General features: G+C 42.6%; 1 protein-coding gene across 2 annotated transcripts in view; it reads right to left on the bottom strand.

The window, feature by feature from the left end:
• CAMTA1 (calmodulin binding transcription activator 1) overlaps nucleotides 1-23,788 on the bottom strand; it is a 3,643,069-nt gene that overhangs the window by 2,993,087 nt on the left and 626,194 nt on the right. For both annotated transcript variants that reach the window (XM_069610416.1, XM_069610415.1), the window contains one exon: nucleotides 10,900-10,967. In XM_069610416.1, the coding sequence (XP_069466517.1) occupies nucleotides 10,900-10,967 (68 nt within the window). The remainder of the gene's footprint in view (nucleotides 1-10,899; nucleotides 10,968-23,788) is intronic.

The raw sequence follows: 23,788 nt of genomic DNA on the forward strand, positions 1-23,788 counted from the left end.
GTCTGATTACTAGCATCCACTGGCACTCCGCTACACCTGCGCACATCTGCTAGCTGCTTTGCATGATCGTTATTATGTATAGTAATTGTATAATTGTATATAATTGTATATTTTTCAAAAAATTGCATTCTTTATCATTATAATTGCCTTTATTCCCTCCCCCTGTTATATTGCTGTATTTACCCTGTAACATACCTGTAACCTAAATCATGCGCCCGGATGTCCTTGGGCCTGGTGCGCTTTACAAATAAATAAAATACAAATACAAATATGAACCCTTCCAATAATATGTATTTTGCCAAACCCTGAAGCCTGAAAAGTAGGTCCATGCAGGCTTGACATGTGGGCAACTTTGCACCAGACCTGCAGATGAACTGGCCCGCTGTTAAATCTCTGTTACCAGTTTAATGGCATCCACTACAGAGTGTAATATGCATTCTGACTTTAAGAACATTCAGACATGTAATTGCCCATTTTACTATAGCCAGTAAGATAGCTTTAGCCAGTAAGATAGCTTAGTGGGTTGAGCGCTTGCTTCTGCGATGTGTGTGTGATCTGCAGGTTGCCGGTTCGAATCCTGGCAAGGTCAACTCAGCCTTTCATTCTTCTGAGGTCAATAAATGAGTACCAACACAGATTGGGTGAAATTGATTATATATTTGTTCTATATAAAGCACTTAAGCGTAAGTGCTTTAATGTGATATCCATTTCATACAAGAATGGACCACCAGATGTATTGTTAATATCAGTGTGCATAGTCCCAAGTTACTGTGAATGCAAGCAGATTTCCACAGCCAAATGATAAACCAGTGTTATTATATAGCACTTAAGTGTAAGTGCTATATAACAACACTGCACTTAAGTGCTATATAATAACACTACTTTATCATTTGGTCGTGGATCTCTGCTTGCATTCACAGTAATTTGGTAATATGGGACTATGCACACTGGTATTAACACTTCATGGGCTGATCCATTCTTGTATGAAATGGATATCACATTAAAGCACGTACGCTTAAGTGCTAGATAATAACACTGCTTTATCATTTGGCCTTGGAAATCTGCTTGCATTCACAGTAATTTGGTAACATGGGACTATGCACACTGATATTAACACTTCATGTGGTGATCAATTCTTGTATGAAATGGAAGTTGCATTAAAGTAATATTGTAACTTCCTGTGATGTCATCAGAGGTCAAGTGTCATGCAATGTCATTTCCGCTACCCCTGGCATTTTGGTGAAATTACAACCCTGACTAATAGCAATATTACCCTTGCAGGGGGGCATTGCCAGGCCTGGTAATGCCCCCCACCCTTCTCAGGTAATATTGCTTCATTACGAAACTAAAGTGCATTTAGCATTTAACCTTTTGTGTATTTAATGTATGCACTATTAAAATAACGATTTATACTTTATTGCAACTCCAAAACCTCTTTTGCCGTTGTCGCTCTGTGCTAACAGCCTTGTAGATGTTGGAAGGGTTCATTATCAAAGGATAATGACCCTGCCCTAACTTAGTGTAGGTCATTGTCACATGACATTGTCCCCACTGTCCGTTTCTAAGCCTATGGGCCTCATTACACGGTAGGCGGTAAACCATGGTGCTATTACCACCATGACTGCCGCCGGTACCATACCGGTACCACCATGGAGGAAAGGGGAATTACCACCCCATTCCAAGGTTGGCGGGGCGGTAATTCTCCCTTTCTCCATGGCCCTTCCCCATTCCCATTTTTGCCCCATAGGGCATAATGGGAATGAGGAAGGAGATAATTACGCTACCGCAAATTGCGGTACCGTAATTAGCACCCAGGTCCCTTTGCCACACCAGCCATTAAGGTCGAGTCCCGCAAAGGGACCTCGTAGTAAGGGGGTAAGGGTTAACGGTCACCGGTAACCTTACCGGTGACTGTTAACCCTTACCGCCTTCCGTGTAATGAGGCCCCATATCAGTAGTTCCAAAAGAACATATTTGTAAACGCGTGTACATTTCAAGATGAAGTAAGTTCAAGATTTGATCTACATTCAAATATTGAGAAGTGATATGGGTTTACAGTTGAAATATACAAATATAATGAACGACATTTTTCTTAAAGAATGGGCAAAATAATGTTTTCAAACTCCCAATGTATCTTTCTCATATGTTCTGGGACACATTATGGCACTCTATGACTCTATTACCATGTCCTCAGTCTGTTTTTGATCCCCAATGAAGTTACCTCCTCTTTACTGTGTCCAGCACTGCTGTTACGTCACAGGATCTCCACGATTGACATATTCATGCCACTGCTGTCCAGAGTAGTTTTACCTTCCCCCTCCGTTAAAAAAAAGTGCACAACACAATCTATAGATCCATTGAAACATAGGTCATGAAACTCCCTTCCAAAGTGTGGCGAGTCAACAGGTGCCCGCAACACTTTACGTGCAGCGTCACCTAACGACCAACTGAGCTGCACTTCTTTACAAGTGTTCACGTATTAAAGGCCCATAACCCGAATATAGGTGAACCCAAAGCCCGCCCCAACATGGCACGTGATAATTACCCATACTGCTGATGGTGAACGTGTCTACTGCTGAACCTAGTGTCTGTGTTAGTGAATGCACTGCTTCATTATGTAACGCAATGTACGCTCCAGCATCCTCCAGAATAATAGATCAACTTCTTCTCAGCGCTTTGAGGTCATATCAATGGCAGTCGAGCCATTGACTAAAATTTTTAGTTTCTGACTGTTACTGAAGAAAACCATGTGGCCTAGATATATCAGCAAAAGAAAAAAGAGTACGCCAGACATGTGATGTCATCAGTGATGTCATCTTTGATGTCCTGGGTGTTAGTCTTAGCAGTGCACGGTAGTGGCGTGAGTTATGTTTGCTTAGCTTACCATAACTGGCGAATTTCAAGGGTTTTTTTTAGTTTTACTTGGAACCACAACGTCCCTTTGACAAAGTTTTTTCACTGAATATATATATATATATATATATGTATATATATATATATACATATATATATATATATATACATTGGAATCTGGAAGTTCCACATCATGCTTTAGCAAACTGAAAACCCTGTGAATGGAAGAACTTGAAGTGTGGCGCAGAAGAATAAGCCTGGCTAGAGATGGAGGGAGAATATCGAGAAGGTCTGCCTGGCCCAGTATCAAGGATTGGGGCAGCCAAGAAAAACTGGTTATCTAACGTAGAAAGATACATGGAATGAGAAGGCAAGAGCTTTGTCCTTTTAAGGTGCGGCGGAAGGACAATAAGTGCCAGGTTTTATTCATTAAATGGTATTAAATACAACGAAGGAACTCAAATCGTGGTCTCCAGTCACATCAGATGAAAATAGACTTTGGTCAAGCTACACCGAGACCAGAAGATAAGAACATGCTCACATTCCCTTCTATTCCTGGGAGCAGTGATACTTGCATAGTTAAGTTCAAAAGACTATTCTCATGGCAGACAGCCTGAGGGATGATAGATGATGGGCTAATTGGGTGGGGAGGCATAGTCAAGTCTGACCCACCAGCACATCGGGTACCACCTTGCATGCTGCTAACGATTAGAATAATCCAGAAGGGTACAAGCGTGTCAACCAATTATAAAGGGCCACGTACCAAAGAGTCCTATAGTTTAGAGACCCAATGAGATGTTCTGTATTTGATGACGCTCACAATGACTTGCACTAGGGGTGGGCAGATTTGTCCACCTGACAGAGACCCAATCACAACACCAACCCCCATAGAAAGTATACCTAGATGTTTCCTGTTACCCAATCACGGTCCCAAATACGTTTTCTTAGTTTGCCTCCTAGTATGATGCCAATGATGAGACGTTTTTAGTATATAACTGTGTTGTTTATGAAATATGTTGAGATCTTACTGCCAGACATCCGATGATGTCCGTTTTACTCCCTGTTTTAGATAAATTGTTATTAAAACAGACAAAGTCTTTTGCCAACTTCCTGAGTCAGTTTCATTATTGATGCTTGACTAATTTATGTATCCCCATCCACCCTGTAGCGTTACCTCGTCTTAAAGGTCCTTCGGGTTCAAATTATGTGCTCAAATGTCTCTATTTCATTACTGGAGTTGCTATAAGTGGGTGCTACGTGCGCTTAACCAACATCATAAAATTTGTTTAAAAATATTTGATTCTTACTTTCATTCCTTGTACTGATATGTTACATTATTTTCTTGTATTGGCTATAGTCTTCCAATGTTGCAAATCAACAGCAAATTAATTAGCTGATCAATAAAGCATAGATGTGCTTTAGTTAGCAACTAGTATGTTTTTCTGTTTTGAAATCTCATTCAACACTATTCCTACATAGCATCAAAATATTAGTCCAAATATTGGCAACATTAAGGTTAAGATCTTGAAATCTCAAAATCATTTAAATCTGTTCCTCTGTTCAGCTTAGAGCTTCATTTATAAACCCCAACTCGTGTTTCAATAATTTTGTAGCTCTTCAGGAGGATGGCTTTATAGTTCTGTTTCCATATTGTTTGCATTTAAGCAATAAGCCCCAAGCAGGGGGCGGGTCATCACCGCTTCAGGTAATGCCCCGGCCCATAGTTACAGGCCCGAGCGAAGCAAGGGCCTTAACACAGGCCTCGGGTCATTACCTGAAGTGGTGATGCCCCCTGCAAGCGGCTTATTGCTATTAGTACTCCGGCTCACAAGACCGAAGTACTAATAGTCTTTATTTTGGGTTATGAGATGCCGTCTGCATTTCGCAACTGAAAAAAAGAAAACAAAATGGCCACCACGTAAAAGGGAGAAGGGACTACTCTTCGTTTCCATGACATGAGCAACCTAAGAATTACATACAGATCCTAAACTAGAGGAGCATACATTTAGATAAATAATGGATAAAACAAAACTATTTAACATTAGTACCCAGCGAGGGACAATCAGATTGCTATGCACAATTTCATTGTCCCTTGTCTGGCCAACAAGGCTCTGCTCACCGCGGCAGGAGTGGCCAGGAGTGGCCCCCATAGAAAGGGAGAAGGGACTACAAGTAGTCCCTTCTTCCTTTCCATGACGGCCATTGAAAATAGAAAAAAACCTATCAAAATAAAGAAAATGGCCGCCATGGAAAGGAGAGAAGGGTTCACACATAGTCCCTTCTCCATTTCCATGGTGGCCACTCCTGGAAGGAACCTGGGGCCGCATTGAACAGAGCATTGTCGGCCAGGTGAGGGACAATCAAATTCTGCAAAACAATCCGATTGTCCCTCGCCAGGTACTAATGTTAAACAGTTGTGTTTTTATCCACTATTTATCTAAAGATATGCTCCTTTGGTTTAGGATCTGTACGTAAATATTAGGTTCCTCGTGTCATGGAATTGAAGCACAGAGCTTTGCACTGTTCCAAATATCTTAGCACTGATTTTCTGTGCTAAAAGGACGCTATGCTACTTGTGATTATAGGTACAGAAAAGCCATGTTTAGGTGGTTAATGGCATGTGTTTGTAGAAATGTACGTTTGACATGGTGCCCTAGCATAGCAACCTGGACCGAGGTCTTAGTAAAAGGGCTTGGGCCTGATTTAAAGATCTGCTAGAGAGGTCAGGGCAGAGGGGTCATCGGCACTAGGATGGTAGGCCATAGAACAGATACATATTGGTATTAACACAGACAAGCAGAACATGGAATCGCAGCAGTGCATTTATATGTGCGCTTGGGTTCCGTTCTCACCTGCCCACGCCCTCACCAGACTAAACCAGCCCAGCAAAGAAGTCGTACATTGGAAATATTTGTTTTGGGCAATGGGGCAGAGTGTGTGGTGGCAGTGAAGGGAGGAAGGTCACCAAGTGTTGTGAATGCTTGTGTGCCATTCCTATTCTTCATTTGGACATGGCAGTTACACTGCAATCGGGCAAGCACAACTGCCCCTCACCACCTTCAACCTGTTAGGTCTTGCATTCCACCCCACACAGTTACATTCTTTTGTCGACCCAACAGTACAGCTTGTGCACCACCAATACAACATCAGGACATGCATTTCAAGAGTGTCAGCCCTTGATTTATAGAGTATAGTGCCCCCTTGTCCACTGTGGTAAATTGACTTTGCATGCCTTTGGGACTCACGTTCCCCGCTACCCCTTTTAACGGGAGGAAAACACAACATGCAGCCTAGCCAGAGAATCATGAACGGGATGCATTATACCTCTGGGAAGACCCCAACATTATTCCCAGCGGGAACCACCCCTTCAAACCACTATGGTCACCTCCATAAAGCTCTCCTAATGCCTTAAGGAGCTCCCTCATTTGCGAGTCCCAATAGGTCTGGACTCAGCAGTCTTTGGCTCTCCATATGGTTTGGACTACACCTCCCATGAACCCTAGACAGCGTTGGCAAAAGTGAGGGATCATGGGATCTGTAGTCCAAAACATCTGACAAGCCGGAGGTTGCAGACTCCTGCTATAGATCAACCCAGCTTTCCTGCATATAGGACCTGTCCATTCGGGCCCAAGGGAGTTAGTTGGATGGTATTTATTTTACTCTCTCTTGGATATTGCCAGAGCCCAGCACAACCCTTTACTCCAGATTGATCTGTCTTGAGTCTTACAGGAACGTGTGATGAGGTCAGGGAAGGACTCACATCACATCCTTCTGCATTGACGGGTAACATTCGTATGTGCAAGTGCTCACAGCTTTTGCAGGCAGTGGAACGTAAATACAGCCTGCAGCCATAGAGGGTCAGACCTGGGCCACTGGCCATCTCTCAGATGAGTGACAAGATCTCACCAATCTGAGAACAATTCACTGGCTGCTCTTCTTCAAACTCCAGATGCAATACCCAATAGGTTAAACAGGCAAGCATAGCAACCAGACATTAGCAATGAGGCCCTTTAGCACATGGGTCTACAACCTTTGGCTCTCCAGATGTTTCTGACTACAACTCCCGTGATATCTGGCTATTGACTATTCGGGTTAGGGATGATGGGATTTGTAGTCCAAAATATCTGGAGAGCCAAAGGTTGCAGACCCCTGCTTTAGAAGGTAGGTAAGTGCTTTGAAGTATCCAGAGAGTGGCATGTGACACTATGGAAAACACCAAAATTAATGGATACACCACCACATGGAAACGGTTTATAGTGATTGCATCGAATGCCAAAGCATTGAATGGCTTAGCATCTAAAAAAAAAAAAGCAATGAAAAAAAAGCATCAAATGCATTTAAAAATATATATATATTTGAATGGGCCCCCCCTACATCCCCTGTTTTTTTTTACCTCTTAAAACCCATTATAATTAAAATAAAACCTTTTCCTTTGAAAAAAAATGCATTCAATGCTTTTTTCAATGCCTTTTTTCGATGCTTTTCACATTCAATGCTTTGTATTCGATGCAATGACTGGATACCCATGGAAACACTTCAGTTTGCAGGTAATTGTTTAAATCGCACACCGCTGTTTACAGTCCTACTGTTATAACTTTGACTTCTATGAGCAACAATACTCTCTTGCAGCAAAGTACAGATGGAACACAGCCATATGCAGTTAGATTCCCACAGCACATTTAGACTCTGGTTAGTTTCTCTCCTACCCTAGTCACACATACCTCTATGTCAAAGGTCCGCAACATTTGACTCTCCAGATGTTTCAGACTACAATTCCCATTATATCTGGCTATTGACTATGCTGGTTAGGCATGATTGGAGTTGTAGTCCCAAACATCTGGAGAGCCAAAGGTTGCAGACCCCTGTTCTATGTCAATCACTTCTATAATACATATTTCCACATGCAGTAACCTTCTTCTAACACATACAGAACTATGTTGTGGCACTCTTGTCACACACATAGCCTCCTGCACAGTTACACTTCTGTACGCATAGTCCCTTCTCCCTTTCCATGGCAGACACTCCCGAAAGAACCAGGGATATATCACTCTCGTATGCGTTTCATCACTGTGAAGGGATGTTATGTGTTCATTCTAGGCTGTTATGCCAGCTTACACTGTGAGCCTTTGCTATGATTAGCTGTTATGTTATTTTAGGCAATTATATTAAGATATGCTGCTGGGCTTATGTTAGACTCTCTGAGCTTACGACAATATGGAATCCTATGCTGTCTTCGATTTGAAATATCACAGTATGATCTTTTGTTTTGTTTTGTTATGCTATGTTTTCGTATGCTACACCATGCTGTGTTATGCCATGCTATGCAATGATATGTTTTGCTAGGTTATGCAGTTGTCCTGCACTGGCTAACGTTAGTTGATGTTTGCAATGGTTTGACTTGTGTGCCAATGCGCAATCTACAACTGAGCTAAATTGAATTATTTTCCTACCTGCCCAGTGCTCAGAGCTTTAACTAACTGCATCGGGATATTTAAATGTGACATCAAAATCATGTGTGTGCTGGCCTACAGGGAACTCTGGAGATTTCCTGGTAGGCCACTGCACCCTGGGCATCTTGTGTGGTAACCTATTTCATTTCCAAATGTTGCCATAGGAACAGGGGTGGGCCTTGCTGAAAATGTGTTTATATGGGCCGCTTTGAACATTATTTCCAAGGCCTCTTGTGGTTCCCGGTCCAACCCTTAATCACATGCCCTTGCATGCATAACATTTCCTTCAAGGTCCCTTAAGAGCAGCGTGACTTAGGGTGAGCACACAGCCCACCCCAACTCAGCACATAGTAACATCAATGCTTCTATTGTTAAACATGTCTAGTCTTCTCTGCTAATGTAGCTATCTGTTATCCAATGTCATTCTTGCTTATGAGATACAATGATGGACCAAAGCGCCGTGGGTTTGCATATCCCCTGCTTCTAAGCGCTTTGAGGCCATACCAATAGCAGATCCGCACTTTAAAAATTCCGCGAAACACAACCAAATGCTAATTCCAAACATCACAGCAACACATCCAACAACTATATCCATAAAGGACACAGCATAGGCATGTCAAGTTACATAACTACGAAATGCAGGGCAAACATGGCATGTTTTATTATTTCCGTTTCATATATGTGTATTTGACAGGGGTGTAAGAATGAGGGAATGCTGTGATCGGAAATCGGAGGGAGTCTTCGCTTAACTAGATGAAGCTACTCAGGTGGACTTCCTTTTTCAGTTTAACATAAACAATATGTGTGTCCGATGTCATTATGCATATCAAAATCAATCAATGCATGGCCAAAGAAACATGTTTACAGCAAATTACTACATCATACAACTTCATTATGCACAGCTTCATAATTAACATCAAATCTTAAACATAACTACATTCATATTTTATTTTGCTTTTTTAAAGAAAAGTTTCCAAGTGGCACGTTTCATGCTCGCTATCTTATGCACTTTGCCCAAACAATGCTCAATGGGTAACCACTCCCATTCAGGAGGAAGGATAACTCAGGGGCAACGCAACGCTGTACAACACAGGTTCCAATCCAGAGCCCGCTCTTAGAAACCACTCACTGGTATTAAGTGTGTTATAAATGAACAATAAGTACAATAAAAGTTCAAAAAGAGAGCCACCGCCTCAGGTCTTCTTCTGATCCTTTACTATGGAGAATTAAATATGGAATTTGGGGTATCATTTTGGCATGCAAATACAGATGGCATAAAAACCACAAAAAACCCTGAGCTCAATACCCATTCCATGCCCCTCAAATGCTTCATTTTGTTTTTGTCCTTTTTTTTTTTTATTTTTTTTTTAACCTTTAACTGCCCAAACCTGGCTTTGCAAAACAGTCTACGGGCAGAACAGGCAGAACATTAAAATAATCCTGATCTCCGTAGGAGATGGAAAAATTGGAGTTTTCCTAGAATGATTAACTCGTAAAGACGAGATATTGTGAGCACTTGGGAAAGGTACCTGCCATCTACTGGGGGAGCATCTACGCAAGCGTCCTGGAAGTGGACGCGTCCTCTGCCTGACCCACCTCCATGCCCCATGCTTTCTTTAGAAGGCGAAGAGAAGTTTGATCTGTATTGTTCCTAGCCGGGATATCGGCTGGGATCCCGATCAAATCTCAATTTAATTAGGCCACGGCAAAAGCCCCCGGGTGGCAATAGTTACGCATCATTGACAAGTTGGATCAGCTTTCAAATGCCAAACCAGTGGTTTAGAAGTCGCCAACCCTGGGCCAAACCACTGTCCGCTAGACCTTTGATGAGGCATAATACCTTGCATGGCGTGTGGGCACGTGCCAGCGTTTCATAAAACGGGCCTTCTTAACTGATAGATGTGCCATGTGTGTTCAGACATCCATATGATACATTGTATAATGCTATATCAGACCCATATGGGCCAGTATGGCATAATGTAGGGAAATCGCATGAAGTATGAAGTGGTCATAGGCTTGCAGGCTTCAAGTCTGAATTTGAAAAATATTCTAAAGTTATGAAAAACAATATTTGTAAACTAGGGTTTCCCCTCAGAGTTTGTCAGTGGACTACGCTTTTTTATTTTAATTTGCTACCATGGCTCGTGCATGCCCACAATTAAGAACCATGCAAAATATTACATGCCTGTGACCTCTGTCTGAAGGTGATTGTTGGAATCTAGATAATAAAATCTGAAATTACAAGACTAATGCAAAACCTCATGAGCTCAGGGCACTGACTGTTGTTCAAATGAAAGTGTTTTTCCCTGACTCATGTCCATTTGAAATGATTTTTTTCAGGGACCTAGGCAACCTCATCATTATCCAGCAAGACCCACGCAACCGTCAATACCGCAGGCGATAATGTTGCTTGAGCTGAGCCGACACAACAAAACCACACACTTCAGGCAATCAAGCAGAAAGACCTTTGCCCTGCAATCTATCAAGCATGATGTTGGCTTTCCAATTTCTGGTCAATGAATTGATTAGTCAATCAAAGCATCAATACGCTTAACTAAATGTACATTCCAGGCATCTGTAATCTTCCACGCATTACCTTGTTTTAGGGGAAGTCGTGAGCCATTCTTCGTGCTTTTCGAATGTTATTAAATAAGCTGCGATTTCCTGAAAAAATGAAATAGGAAAAACAGTATTATACAGAGGCCTCCGTACTTCTCTGTTGCATGAAATCAGGTTTAGCGAATTAGAGAAAACTCATAAAAACAAGCCACAATTTTGCTAATCCAAAACCACAATATTTACATCCATCATAGACTCTTACACAGCTTATAGAAACAATCACAGTCACCATGGCAACAAGCATTTAATGCCAACTGCTTAGTTGTAATGGAAAGGGCCGGGCTTTTAGAGAGTCACTTGCAAGGAGTGGCACAGGTCAACCGTTGTACGTGTACTGTGTGTTGGAATTTCATGGTGAAGACTTGTAGGTAGAAAGGAAGGAATAAGTGGCTGTGTTGATCAAGGATAAATGAATCTACCCTGATCTTGGTCGATCTTGTTCTTACCCCGGCTATGTTATCACCTCTGCTTCCTCAGCTGTGAGTAATATGGAAGGAACTGTCTCAGGGACATTGACATACACTTCCCTCTTGAATCGTCTAAAACCTCAGCCAAATATATAACCCCTTATCGTCAGTGAAAGGCATCCATCCCTTTAAATCCCCAATCCCCATGTGATCATCATCCCCCTAGTCCTCAACCCGCCACCGGTCCTGATCCGCCCAAACTTTCCAACCTTGACCTTGCGATACCTATAGTATTTCATGCATGTCTTCTTGGGTCTCCCTCACGGTACTTCCTGTGGCATCACACATTTTTAAAGGAGTCGCGGCAAGCCCTAGATTCGCCCGTTCTGCACCAACCCACTTCTACCACAACAACCAAAATTTTAAAAAAAGGTCTCCCCTAACCCTGCTCCCCCTTTAAAAGTGCAGCGGAAAAACTGCCACGATGAGTTGGTCTCTACGACTTGGGCGGGACAGATTTTAGGAACTTGTTAAAGCAAAAGTACATAAAAACAAGTTATCCTAAAACAAAGTAGCTAGGAGGAAGTAATCTGATGACTAGTGTATGATATGAATACAAACATGCTAAGAATATAGGTGTTCTGGTTTGTACTGTAAGCCCCGCCCTTGCATTTCCCTAGACTTCTGCAGGTTTTGCAACGTACAGGGAAGTTTGCGGTAAGCATGTTTCCTCCTGCCACTGCTCCTCCTTCAAACTAGTGAAAAAACTCTAAAACACACCTGTGCCACTCTTTTTACCAGTTCTCTCTGGAAATCCCTCCCTTAATCCTTCCAGGTGGACCTTCGCCTCCAATCTTCTCTTCACTCCATGCCACCTAGTCCGCTCCTCTAGCGGATCAGCCCCTGCATTTTAGCTATGTGGCAGCAGGGGGGACGGAGGAAGACAAAAGTGTGTGTGCATAGACTCCTCCCATTGGCCCCTTCTATTGCAGCTCTTAAAGGAGCATTCTGGCTTTCACCACTCTCTGTTTTCAGCGTATTAAGAAAGTGTGACAGCACCCCACTTATAAACCTGTTTTCCTTTCTTCCTCCATAGACTACGGCTTGGTTACCCCAGATTTTCATTTTCTCAGACATGGTACAGGCGCTATAACACCACTATGGTGGTGATCGGCGCAGTCGAAAAGCTCTGTAGCATTACACAACCTAACATAACATGCATGGTAGTGAAAAACTAGTGAAAAACTAAAAATATGAGGCCAGGGTGTGTTAGTACAAAAATAGTCCCACAGAACCACAACGGTTATAGTCTTGCACTTGCCAGGGAAATGTCCCAATTAAGTTCCTCAAATCTTAAATTAGTTAAAGAAAATAATTTGCTTATATTCAATAGGTAAAATGTACAACAATTTCAAGAAACATTCAATAAACAACAATAAGTTCATTCGCAAAATGTTTTTTTTTTCCATTTGTTTTTTATTAAAGTGTTTGTGGTTAAAAATCAAAAACCTTAAACACCAACTATACAAAAATATAAATACAAATATATTATATTGAGGTGTCTTATACAATTCTATCTAAATCAAAAGATCCTTTTTCAAAATTACAGATAAGACCAAGCAAATCTTTCATGTATACAGTATTGAGATAATCAGGTCAGCTACATGAAACAGTTCAACCCAGCTGGATTTTTTAGAAGGACCAACAAATATAACATCAATTCTACATTCAAATTCATTATAAGCAATTAGTAGCACACACATGTCCAGGGGGATAGCTCAGCAAGTTAAGCACTTCCCTTTTTTAACATGCAGTCAACCTGAATTTCCCATGTTCGAATTTAGTTGGTGCGACTTAACCCCTACCCCCCCGCTCCCATATTTCAAATATTAATAAATGGAGTACCATCAAATTGGGTAATCATAGCAGCTATCCTTAGATGTGGGATGAAATAGGCATGAAGCGCTTTATAAAAACCTACTATTATTTATACATATTCTTTGTGAGTCTAGTGAAAATGGACTGATTTTACTATATGTTAATGTTGATGTTAAAGGTATTTATATAGCGCACCGTCACTAACGGAGTTGGTCTCCAGGCGCTCAGGCGGCTCTGTAACCAAAAGGGTCTGGGGGAGGTTAGTGGGTGAAGAGGGCGTATGGTGAAAAAACCAGGCCAGCTCTATTTATTGATGCATGTTAAGTTTCTGCTCTACATCATACATATTCGTGGGGGAAAAGTCCTTTAGTGTAGAATGGTGGTTAGAAAGTCTGAGTTCATTTCTTGCGCACATCAGAAATATTGCAAAACTTTTAACTTGGTTTCCGACGTTTCTGCTCCACATAGCAAATCATACACAGATTAAACAGAAAAAGATAGAAGGAAAGACGCCGAAAAATGAAAGGGGAAATGTGGTAAACACTTCACGATGGAAAACCCTCGGATAACTTAATAGAGCAAGCTTCTCCTCGGAGCAAGCAGCGAAGTCAGCATGCTCGCAGAAAAAAGACGGGACAAATGTGGACACCTGAAGGTAAATTAAATATTTATAAACACAACAACATCATTGCAGATGGAATTACTGATTTATTAATAATTTCCAGAAGAAGCCAGTGGGTGACATCCGCATAAGTCATCTCCCCTGCTCGCGGACGTGTTTCAGCCCATTACATCCAGGCCTGGGTTGAGGGCTTCTGATTTGCGCAGAGTAAATTGCTAGAGTTTGTAAGTTAATTTAAGACACTTCTGGTATGCGTTCTTCATGAACTCTGTACCACTGCAAGTAACACGTTGCCTTCCATGTGCATGGGGGAAAAAAAAGAACACGTCGGGCTCAAACAAAACAAACAGCGTGATTAGAAAAATTACCAGGCCGCTGCTGCGCACGCGCCTACGCGCGCGCAACCTCGCCTTGCTTTATTACGCTGGGATTTCAACTCCACCCATCACTGCGAAGACCCTGTGAAACCAGCCCTACTGTGACAAGACCACACAGACCAAGAAGAATCCTAACCCACGAGTACACACTCAACCCGAGAAGATGGAGTAATGAGGCTCAAGCCTCGGTATCCAAAAATCACTGCTGATGGATAGAAATCTATCAGCAAGAAGAAGAACAAGCGTGCTGGGGCTTCCCTCTGCACCTCGGGGAAATGTATTGAAATCAACGTCGGGCAACAGTAGTGGGGCCAGATGAAGGTTAAGAAAGTCCTAGGGCCAATTAAAGGCATACTTCAAAGTCCCTTCATTTAGAAGGTAATTGCAAGTGGCTCCAAAGGGTGCAACCGCTAAAGTACAATCAGGTTAGTGCGCTTGGGGTGATGGAGGGGGCAGGACAGTACTAGCATCTGAAAATATTGCTCCATTTCATGGGAAAATTGCACTTATCATGAAATTGACAAAATCGGGTTAACCACTCCCCTGGAAGCCTAGGGATAGGCTACTGCAAGCTGCTATTTGATGAGTGCCCTGATAATTCCATGGCAATACCACACAGAGTATTTAAAAGGTATACACAAGGTGAGTCCTCTCATCAATCTGTGGGTTACAGTCTTAGAAAGATTTGATCATTTCAAAGGGCCTTACGTACATTTCGGCAACCTCGGCATCACGCGGCTAGGGAACAGAGATTTCATCAGCCTGGAACAACTCACACATAGGGCGTCATTACGGGTCCGGCGGAACCTGTGCCGGCAAAACCGGCAAGTAGCCGCCGGACCAGTAAGGAATTACTGGGACCTTTCCTGGTGCCACCGGGCTTTTCCAAGTCTGGTGGCCGGGATGTTAGAGGCTGGTAATTGCGTTAGTCACCATTCCCATGATAATAGGGACATAGGCGCACCGGCACCGTTAACAGCGGTGCCGGTGCTCCCGTGAGAACTCTGCGAGCGGGTGCCGTCCCACCCGGCAGGTCTGACCCTGGCGGGCGAGTAGGCACCCGCCCGCCAGATTGTACTGTGACGGTCCAGAAACAAAGGTGCCATAGGCACCGTTGTTTCCAGACCGGTACAGTTGTAATGAGGCCCATAGAGTGCCTGTTAATGGGTTAACAATATTCTTATATTATAGGCTAAAACTAGAACTGAGGGAATACATGGGAAGCTTCCCATCTGAACCAAGTCTGTCTCAGATCACACAATCTCTTGCATCTGACGCCATCAGCACACACGTAGGGCCTGATTCATGTAATTATTTGCACAGGAATAGGGAACTTGCGCGCCAAACTGCATGCGTAATCCTGTTCGTCGATCCATGGAATTGAATGCGCAGAATTTTCCTTGAACTTGCGTGGATTTCGCGGCTGCCTGGCCCTGCGAGTGGCCGAGTGCATTGCGCGAGACACTACACAGAGTGTGGCCGTGGCTTGTGCAGAGGGCGGGTAAGAGGGCAGAACACCAAAAATGGGGAAGAACATGCGAAAAAGTGGGCCTTACGAGGGGTGGCCCGCAGGCAGTTCATTGTATGCCCAATATTGCGCGGAACAATAGGTATTCAAGAATCCGACCGTGTAACCTCCTGGCAGGGAAATGGCCATGCAAAGCCCTCATCCTATCCGCCAACCGTAGACAGGTGCACAGACACTTGCGCAGAGAAATCACTGCTCAGCGGTAAGATCGTGTGTCGGATTTAGGGGAGCGTGCACGCAGCCGGAGTTGTGATCAAACTTAGGGGTGCTTGTACGCAGTGTAGCGGGGTCCAGGAACGGTTTACAGGGGTTTGCACGCAGATTTTCAGAGTTTTACCTGAGTTACTATAAATTGTACGCATGTTGTCTAGTGCCGTTAACAGTTACAGGGGACCCATCACAGGGTCCCTGAGATGCAAGCCTGCTTGCAGGGACCACACGCACTGTTCTGAGGGTGCATGTATTCACACCCCAGAAGAATGCAAATGTGGCTGGTACTGGCTGTTTTTGATTTGAGTTGGGGCGTGTCGGGGGCATTCCAGCCTCGACTTGCATATACGGTTACTTTGAGTGATCAATTCCATGAATATGCAGAGCGTGCAGAAAACCGTCTCTGTGCAGGCTCACACAGAGATGTTCTCAGTGCGCAGGCACTGCAGAATTTCTCCACACTTTTCCATGAATCAGGCCCATAGTCTCTAACGTATACTGTAAAGCATAACATAATAGGCAATATCCTTTACTTGCAGTGAGGGCACAGCGGGACGAGGTGCTGGGGACACCGCTTGCAGATCAGGAGTGGGCTCAAGCGTGTCAGTATTAAGATGGGCCAGGAAAGTCCCAAATTACCCCGACGACTTGTAGTCAATCCAAACCGGGCTGAAAGATGAAGTAGACAAAGTGCAAGGCAAAATTCAGCTTTATTATCATCCAGATAAACCAGTGACAGCAAACAAAATCTTGTTTTTCTTGGCGCATCCTTTACAAACTACGATTTAAGAAGTACAGCTTCATCATAAATGACAACATCACGTTATCAGTTTACTAAAACCTACAGGGAATGGGGATTCGTTAGTGGTGGTGGCTGCATATACATTTTATAGGGTTCAAACCTTTAATTGCTTTATACGTGTCTGGTGGCTCCACCTAAAACCACCACTATATTGCTGTTTGATTGCCTTGTTGGATGCGGACAGAAAGATTTCCGCGGGGGCAGTATTGCGAGAGGTGGAGAAATGGGCCAATCAGAGGCAGATCCTCTCCAAAGAGCAGATATGCTTTAGGAAAGTTCTCTACACCACACTAAATGGTCTAGTAATGTCAGTAGTGTCTAATACTTCATGGGTAAAAAACAGCCCAATTGTATATGGAGCCTGGCTCGACCTGTCGCAGGCCTTTGACACTATTAATAGGGATCAGTTGTGGTGGAAACTGGGATTGTGGCGAAGGCACAATTCTTTGCTTAATGTTCTAATTATCATGCAGGATGACTTAAAACCGAAGGTCAGACTGAATAACATGAGAGGTTTATCAAGGTTAGTTAGAACTGAAAGGGGAGTTAGGCAGAGCTGTACAGTTGGGCCAACATTATTTAATCTTTATTTGTCAGATTTGGATCAAACTCTGAATTCTAGCTCTCTGGCCAGTCCTAAGATTGATGGACGTTCCATGAATTTAATTGAATACCCCAATGACATTGTTCTTCTTGGCCGCTCACCAGTTGGTCTCCAATGCCTGCTAAATGCTTTCCAAAGCGATGCTAACTTAAACAAACTTTTGGTGAATCCCCATAAATCACAAATTGCAGTTTTCATATTTCCAATCAGGAAAGTTCCAACATTTAATTGCCATTTGTCATCAATACGCATGCCTTGTTAGAAGGAACCTACCTACCAGGGTCTGAAAATACGTCTGTTTCCATCACTTAAACAATTGGAACTTGATCTTGATCTTAAAGCAGTATCAATGGTGGCCCAGTTAAATAAGCATCTTACCTGCTATTGTAAATGTTCACTTGTACGAGTGGTTAGGTATTACAAACTGAAGATGCGTCCATCTATTCTATACAGTCTTGAAACATCTCAATACTCACAGGCAGTGAATTGGGCAAGGATAGAAGGAAAGATATGTAAAAGGGCCTTCAACCTCCGAATGAGCTCAATGATTGTGAGTCTGAGATATGAATTGGGTTTATGCTCAATGAGAGTGTACATGGATTGGAAAATAATTTCCATGTACAGACAAATTATATGCGCAAAGGAGGACTCTATACAAGGAAACAAATCAAGAAATGTTGAAAAGTACCTGTCAATTTTTGGAACAGTTAAAAAATCATGTTAATTTGACATTGTTGCAAAGTGGTCGTACAAAAGAAGATCTCATTTCCAATCCGATAGGAAGTCAGCTCTCCTACGTAGGGATTGGATTGAAACCATTGGCCAAATGTGTGGTTTAGTTACAGCTAAATCCCTCTGGAAGTATGATAAACCTTATGGTTACTGCCAAAATATTTGACCCGTTTCCCTGATAGAATACAGAGGATGGAATTCCTAAGGGTGTGTCTAAATGTAATCAAGACAGACGAAATTTTGATAACCCTGGGTTTTCTTGGTGAAAGGAAAATATTATCATAATTCATTGTTTGTTCATTCTTTTTCTTTCTCTTTTTCCTTTTTTTTATATACACGCCTCTATTTTTTAATGTGCTTATGATGATTCATTGTTTTGTACATAGGATGAGCATTTTTTTGATGGCAGTCTTCATTTTATTGCTAATGTGAGTTGTATATATTTGCATATATTGTATATATTTTATAATGAATATTACTTTGTTGCTCTGTTTTGAAATGTGTAAAGTCGCAAGTACAGCTATATCACAATAAAAAGAAAAAATAAATTGATGAAGGTTAAACTATGCCATCTCTACAACAGGTAATGGGTTGGCATCTCATTTCATGGGTAGCATAACATTGGGGTTTCTAATTGGTTGGCTTCTTGCTAACCAAACTTGGACAATTGACAGGTTGTCAAGACATGAGCCAGACAGATAGTGGGGGAGAGAGGCCGATGGACTGTTCATTATTCATTAAAGAAGTTATCATCCCTCATTCCTAGGTTATGAAACCAGGCAATCTCTTTGTATTTGACCTTGTGTGATGCCTCGTGTCTGTGTGTATGTGTAGAGACTATGGCAGTTGTTCTATCTGTGTTAGGTACTAATCAATAGGCAGTGTTCTTCAATTATGGGTCATGTGTGATGGCACCGTGTATGAAATAGAATTATCTCCTATTCATTGGGATTTCAGGCATTATTAATGCATGTGCTGTGTTTTCTGTTACCACCGGGGACACTCTGGAGTTATTCTTCATGGTGTCTTTTGGCTTGCTGTGTTACTGCACCTGGCCTACAAAGGCTGGTTGTGCTCTTATAAAACTTTAATTCATCTGCAAGTATCCGGTCAACATCTTGGTAATTACTATCTTGTGCCTTAGTTCTTCTGCTCCGACCCTCCCTTATTTTCTTGTAACCTTGCCACTAGTTGCCAACTCCTGTCTGAGCTCTGCACAGATACGTATCTGTGTGGATTCTTACAGCCTTTCATTTAATTAAAAGCATGATGCGGATTCTATTTTAAAGAAGATGGATGCCCAATTACCCTCTTGTTTCTATATTAGTGAGCTACAGACGGGAATGTTTATGTTGCATTCACCTTATAGATTAGGCATGCTAGTATTCTTCATGTCTTATGGATACTATGCTCATATTCTTCATGTAGAAATGCATATTTCACTTAGTGCCTGTGTTTCTTCATGTGAGTGCACATTTGCTTTGTGTCTAATGCATGCACATGTATGACTGCTTTTGCCATCTTCAGCCTAAATTGTCTCTAAGTCCTGCTGTACCTGCCTGGGATAAGGGTGGTGCGGTTGCCTCGGTGAGTAACGTGCCTCACCTGTGTAGTATTGGATCAGGGGAGGGGCAGAAGCTACAGATGACACATTCCTCTGCCGCTCAACTTCATCAAACTCAGAAAATATCTTCAACCAGGGGCATAAGCTGATTCATTTTAAGTGCCTGCACCAGGCATACTACACTCCTTACAAGGCCCTTGGATAAAACGCAGATATCCCAGACAAGTGTAAGATATGTGCAAGAGATCAGGCATACTTTATGCACTAAGCGTGGGGATACACAAAGGTGTGGGACTTCTGGAGTTAGGTTGAGAATAAAATATCCAGAATGATGGGCGTGGACTTGCAGGCAGACCCTAAACGCCGGCTTGAGGTGCATGAGGAATCGAAATTTGTTAATTTGGCTATGGTGGTGGCTAAGCAAAATGTAGCTCTGTGTTGGGGGTGGGAGGGCAAAAGGGGGCCAAAGTGAAATTCTATGATTGTAGGAGTATTTGACTTATGTGAAAAGATGCACAGCAAGGCCTCTTTATAAATACCATAGGTAACCTGCAGTCTGCGCACAACAGTTGGGAAACACACACACAGACAAAATGTGCAATATTTTGTAGCCACCAAAACTCACTGACAAGATCTGAGAAGAACATTTCAAGGACCTGAAAATAACCTGCAATTTTTTGTTTACATTGGAAAGTGCTTAACCTTAGGAGAAGGAGAACAGAAGTTCGAGAAAGAAAAACAGATTTACATTTTTCCTGCTGTGTGTGCTAATTTTCATAAACAGAAATAAAAGTCGGGATTAGGAAACCTTTAGATGTTGACAATATGGAATGTTGGTATGGTTTTGATAAGCCAATCCAACATAAACTGATGTTTTATGAAAATATGCACATTCAAAGTTGCAATTGTGATTGAAACCAACTTTAAATGGAGCCCGCACTGCGTTCTGACATTTGGCCATCCTTTAAACTCACAAAGACATCCCCCAGCCCCAGCATACAGGATGGGAGGACAGATAGGTTTTCTTCCCTTGCTAATAAACTCTTTGAAACTGCCCACTGCAGAAAAAGAACCTTTTTCACACAGGCAAAGCAAACCAGAACGCACCATACGTTTTAAGTGATGGTTTTATTACTTGCCCTGTGTGTGTGTTAGGGCTGAACTGTAGAGGAGAAGATGAAGGCCTCTCCTCTAGTCCCCACCCCTTTACCACCACCCTATTAGAGTAGCAGATGAAGGGCTACCATTGGGAATCCAAATGTGTATGTGACATGTCAATACCACGTTGAATGTATGAAACAGGATATGCACTTAGACAGCCATTCAGAAGTTATCCTCATGTAGAGTGAGTGGAGACAATGGAGGGGAGTTACCAGGAAGGATGTCAATTACCTAAGTGCAAGGAGGCGGCCCTAAGAATCATGGATGAATGATAAACAAGAATCTAATGACGGCGATATGATGTCATAAAGAAGACATATACGCCTAAGTCAGAACAATATGAAAATACTTACAAATGATGATGTAACAGAAGTACTAAGAGAAACATGTACCAAAGATGAAGTTATCGTGAAAAACAAGAAAATGAAGTAACGTGCTGACCAATAACTCTAAATACTCTGTAATGCAAGGTAGAAGAAGCATATAGAAGCTTGCTAAAAAGAGGTTTATAAATCAAATTATAGGCATTATATGTTTTCAACATCTTTGAATCTGCATGGGTGACGTTAAATTGGGTAATAGTTACAGCACTTAGGAATGGGAGAAAGTTGTCAGGAAGCACTATATGAAAACGTGATACTTATGTTAGTGATGGGCTCTATGCCGCAGCAACTATATAATTGTCCAGATATTTAAATAGCCCTTGATACTTCGCCTGTTTAGCAGATACGGAAAGTGAGGCAGAATCACACAATCAGCGAAGACGGAAAGTCGGGATTAGAATCCATGCCACAAGGATCCGCCGTTATGTACACCACCAGGCGAGAGGCCTGCGTTCCTATTTACCTTATACTAATTTGGGTAAGTGCTAAGGGCGTCTATGTTTGTCCTGAATTCCCATAAGGAATCATTGTAGGCTCGGCCCACTCCTGCAGTTAAGTGTTTAAGACATCTGCTATTTAAATCATTACAAAGACCCAACAGAGGGAAGCAAGAAATGTAGTCATTGAAATCCTGCCAATTTACAATAGAAAATGGAATGCAAGCATGTACTGTCCAATAGCAGTGCCTTTCCACCCATCTCACACCAGCAGCGAGCAACAGCACTACATAAGTAGCCTTTCGAACATGAATTCCATCATTGCATCATGTAAACACTCCTTTCCAGAGCAGCCACATTAGCACACGGGCGGGGGGAGCAGCCGATCGGGTTCCATGAAATGCGGGCTGAAACTGCTAATCTGAGACCATGTTCCATGGATCCTGCAGGCTGTCTCCCCCACTGCAGGCCGCCATCTTTTTTAAAAAACTTTTCCCAACCCCCTCCCCGGTCCCACTTACCTGATTGTTGCAGTGGCAGCACTCGCTGCTGCTGCCGCAGATGCCCTCCTCGCTTTTCCTGCTGCCATGCTAATAGAAGAGGGGCTCTGTACGGGGCCTCGCCTTCCAGTACCATGGCAGCGATATTTGGATAAGTATTTTCATTCATTGAACAGTACACACACAGCGTCCCGTTCAATGAATGAAAATACTTTTTAAACGCTCCGGATTACTGCTTTGGTAACCCGGGGTGCTAAAGGCTTTAGCACCCCGTTCCAAGAGCTGGAACAGGGGGTAACGGCCTGGAGACCTCATTAAAAGCCCTCGCTTCGCTCGGGTTGTTAACTCCAGCTGCCAGGCCGTTTCTTCCCATTACCATAGATTTCACTGAATACCGTTTTACCTAATGAAATTTCACCTAATTTATTTCACCGAAAATGGTAAGTAAAGTGGTATATGTATAGTGCATAATAGGTGGGGAGTGGGGTAAGGGTATACGTTAGGGTAGGGAGGGGAGAGGGCTCCGTGGGGGGTCTCCCCGCATTATATTTAAAAAAAGAAAAAGTAAAAAGTTAATTTTGCTTTTTTCGGTCAAATGGTTCGGTGACATCTCCATTAGGGTTTATAGTGATAAATTCGAATGACATTATGTTGAAAGTCATAATGTCAAAAAAAAAAGTAAAAAAAAAAAATTGAATGTCTATTTGTAATAGCTTTTTGTTCGAAATGGGGGGGTTCCCCCCAACCCCTTTTTTTCCCCCTTTTTTTTACTCGCGGAACCCAACAAAAAACATGTAAATAAAAAAATAAAACATTCGAGAAATGTTATCGACATTATGACTTTCGACATAATGTTTTCGACTTTTTCACTGCCTACCCTCCATTAGGTATAATATTTTTGAAGAAATCACGTACATCCGTTCCCTTTGAACGGGGTGCCAATGCCACAATAGTGCTAGATTTCAAACCCAAAATGCACCAGCAATGTGGAACAAGATCACAGAATCGCACACGCCCTCCTTCAATTCAAGAAGGGAATGAAGACTCAGCTCTTCAAAGGGTATCTAGGCTACACCTAAAGGGCAACCTCTCTATCTCATCAGGGGCTCACCTCAAATCACCACTCAGCATGACCTTTAACCCTACCTTACACCTTCTTCACCTACGCTCCTTACCATCCACCAGGTAGCAATGGCACCCTTGATAATCACTCAACAAATTGTTCAGTGCTCTGCTGCTTCATTGCTGGATTTGCACCATATAAAAGACAATAGAAACAACACTTAACCACAATAAGATCCCTCAATTTCACCTCAGTCCAAAAACTGGTAAACGCAGGAAAGGCAATAGACGTGCCTAGTCCCAAACAGCCTAACTTCAAAACCAGCGTGATGCCACCGGAGCCCTACTAGCATCCAAGAGGACCTTCAAAATGAGTATGGACAAGTGGAATCAGCCAAAACACATGGACAACCGAGGAAACACCCCGAAAGTAAACTACACGAATCATCTTTCCTTTTTGTGAACACAAACTCCTACCATCACACAGTGCCCTGACTCTCAACATTGTGTCATAGGACTAAAATCCATACCTAGGCCTTTAAGTGGGCCGGGACTAGCTCAGGTGGTGCCACAGTGGCCCCCTAAAACTGTCTGTGAGC

Source organism: Ambystoma mexicanum, chromosome 8 (genome assembly GCF_040938575.1).
Source record: "Ambystoma mexicanum isolate Mex_15411 chromosome 8, UKY_AmexF1_1, whole genome shotgun sequence".
NCBI classification, from domain to species: Eukaryota; Metazoa; Chordata; class Amphibia; order Caudata; family Ambystomatidae; genus Ambystoma; species Ambystoma mexicanum.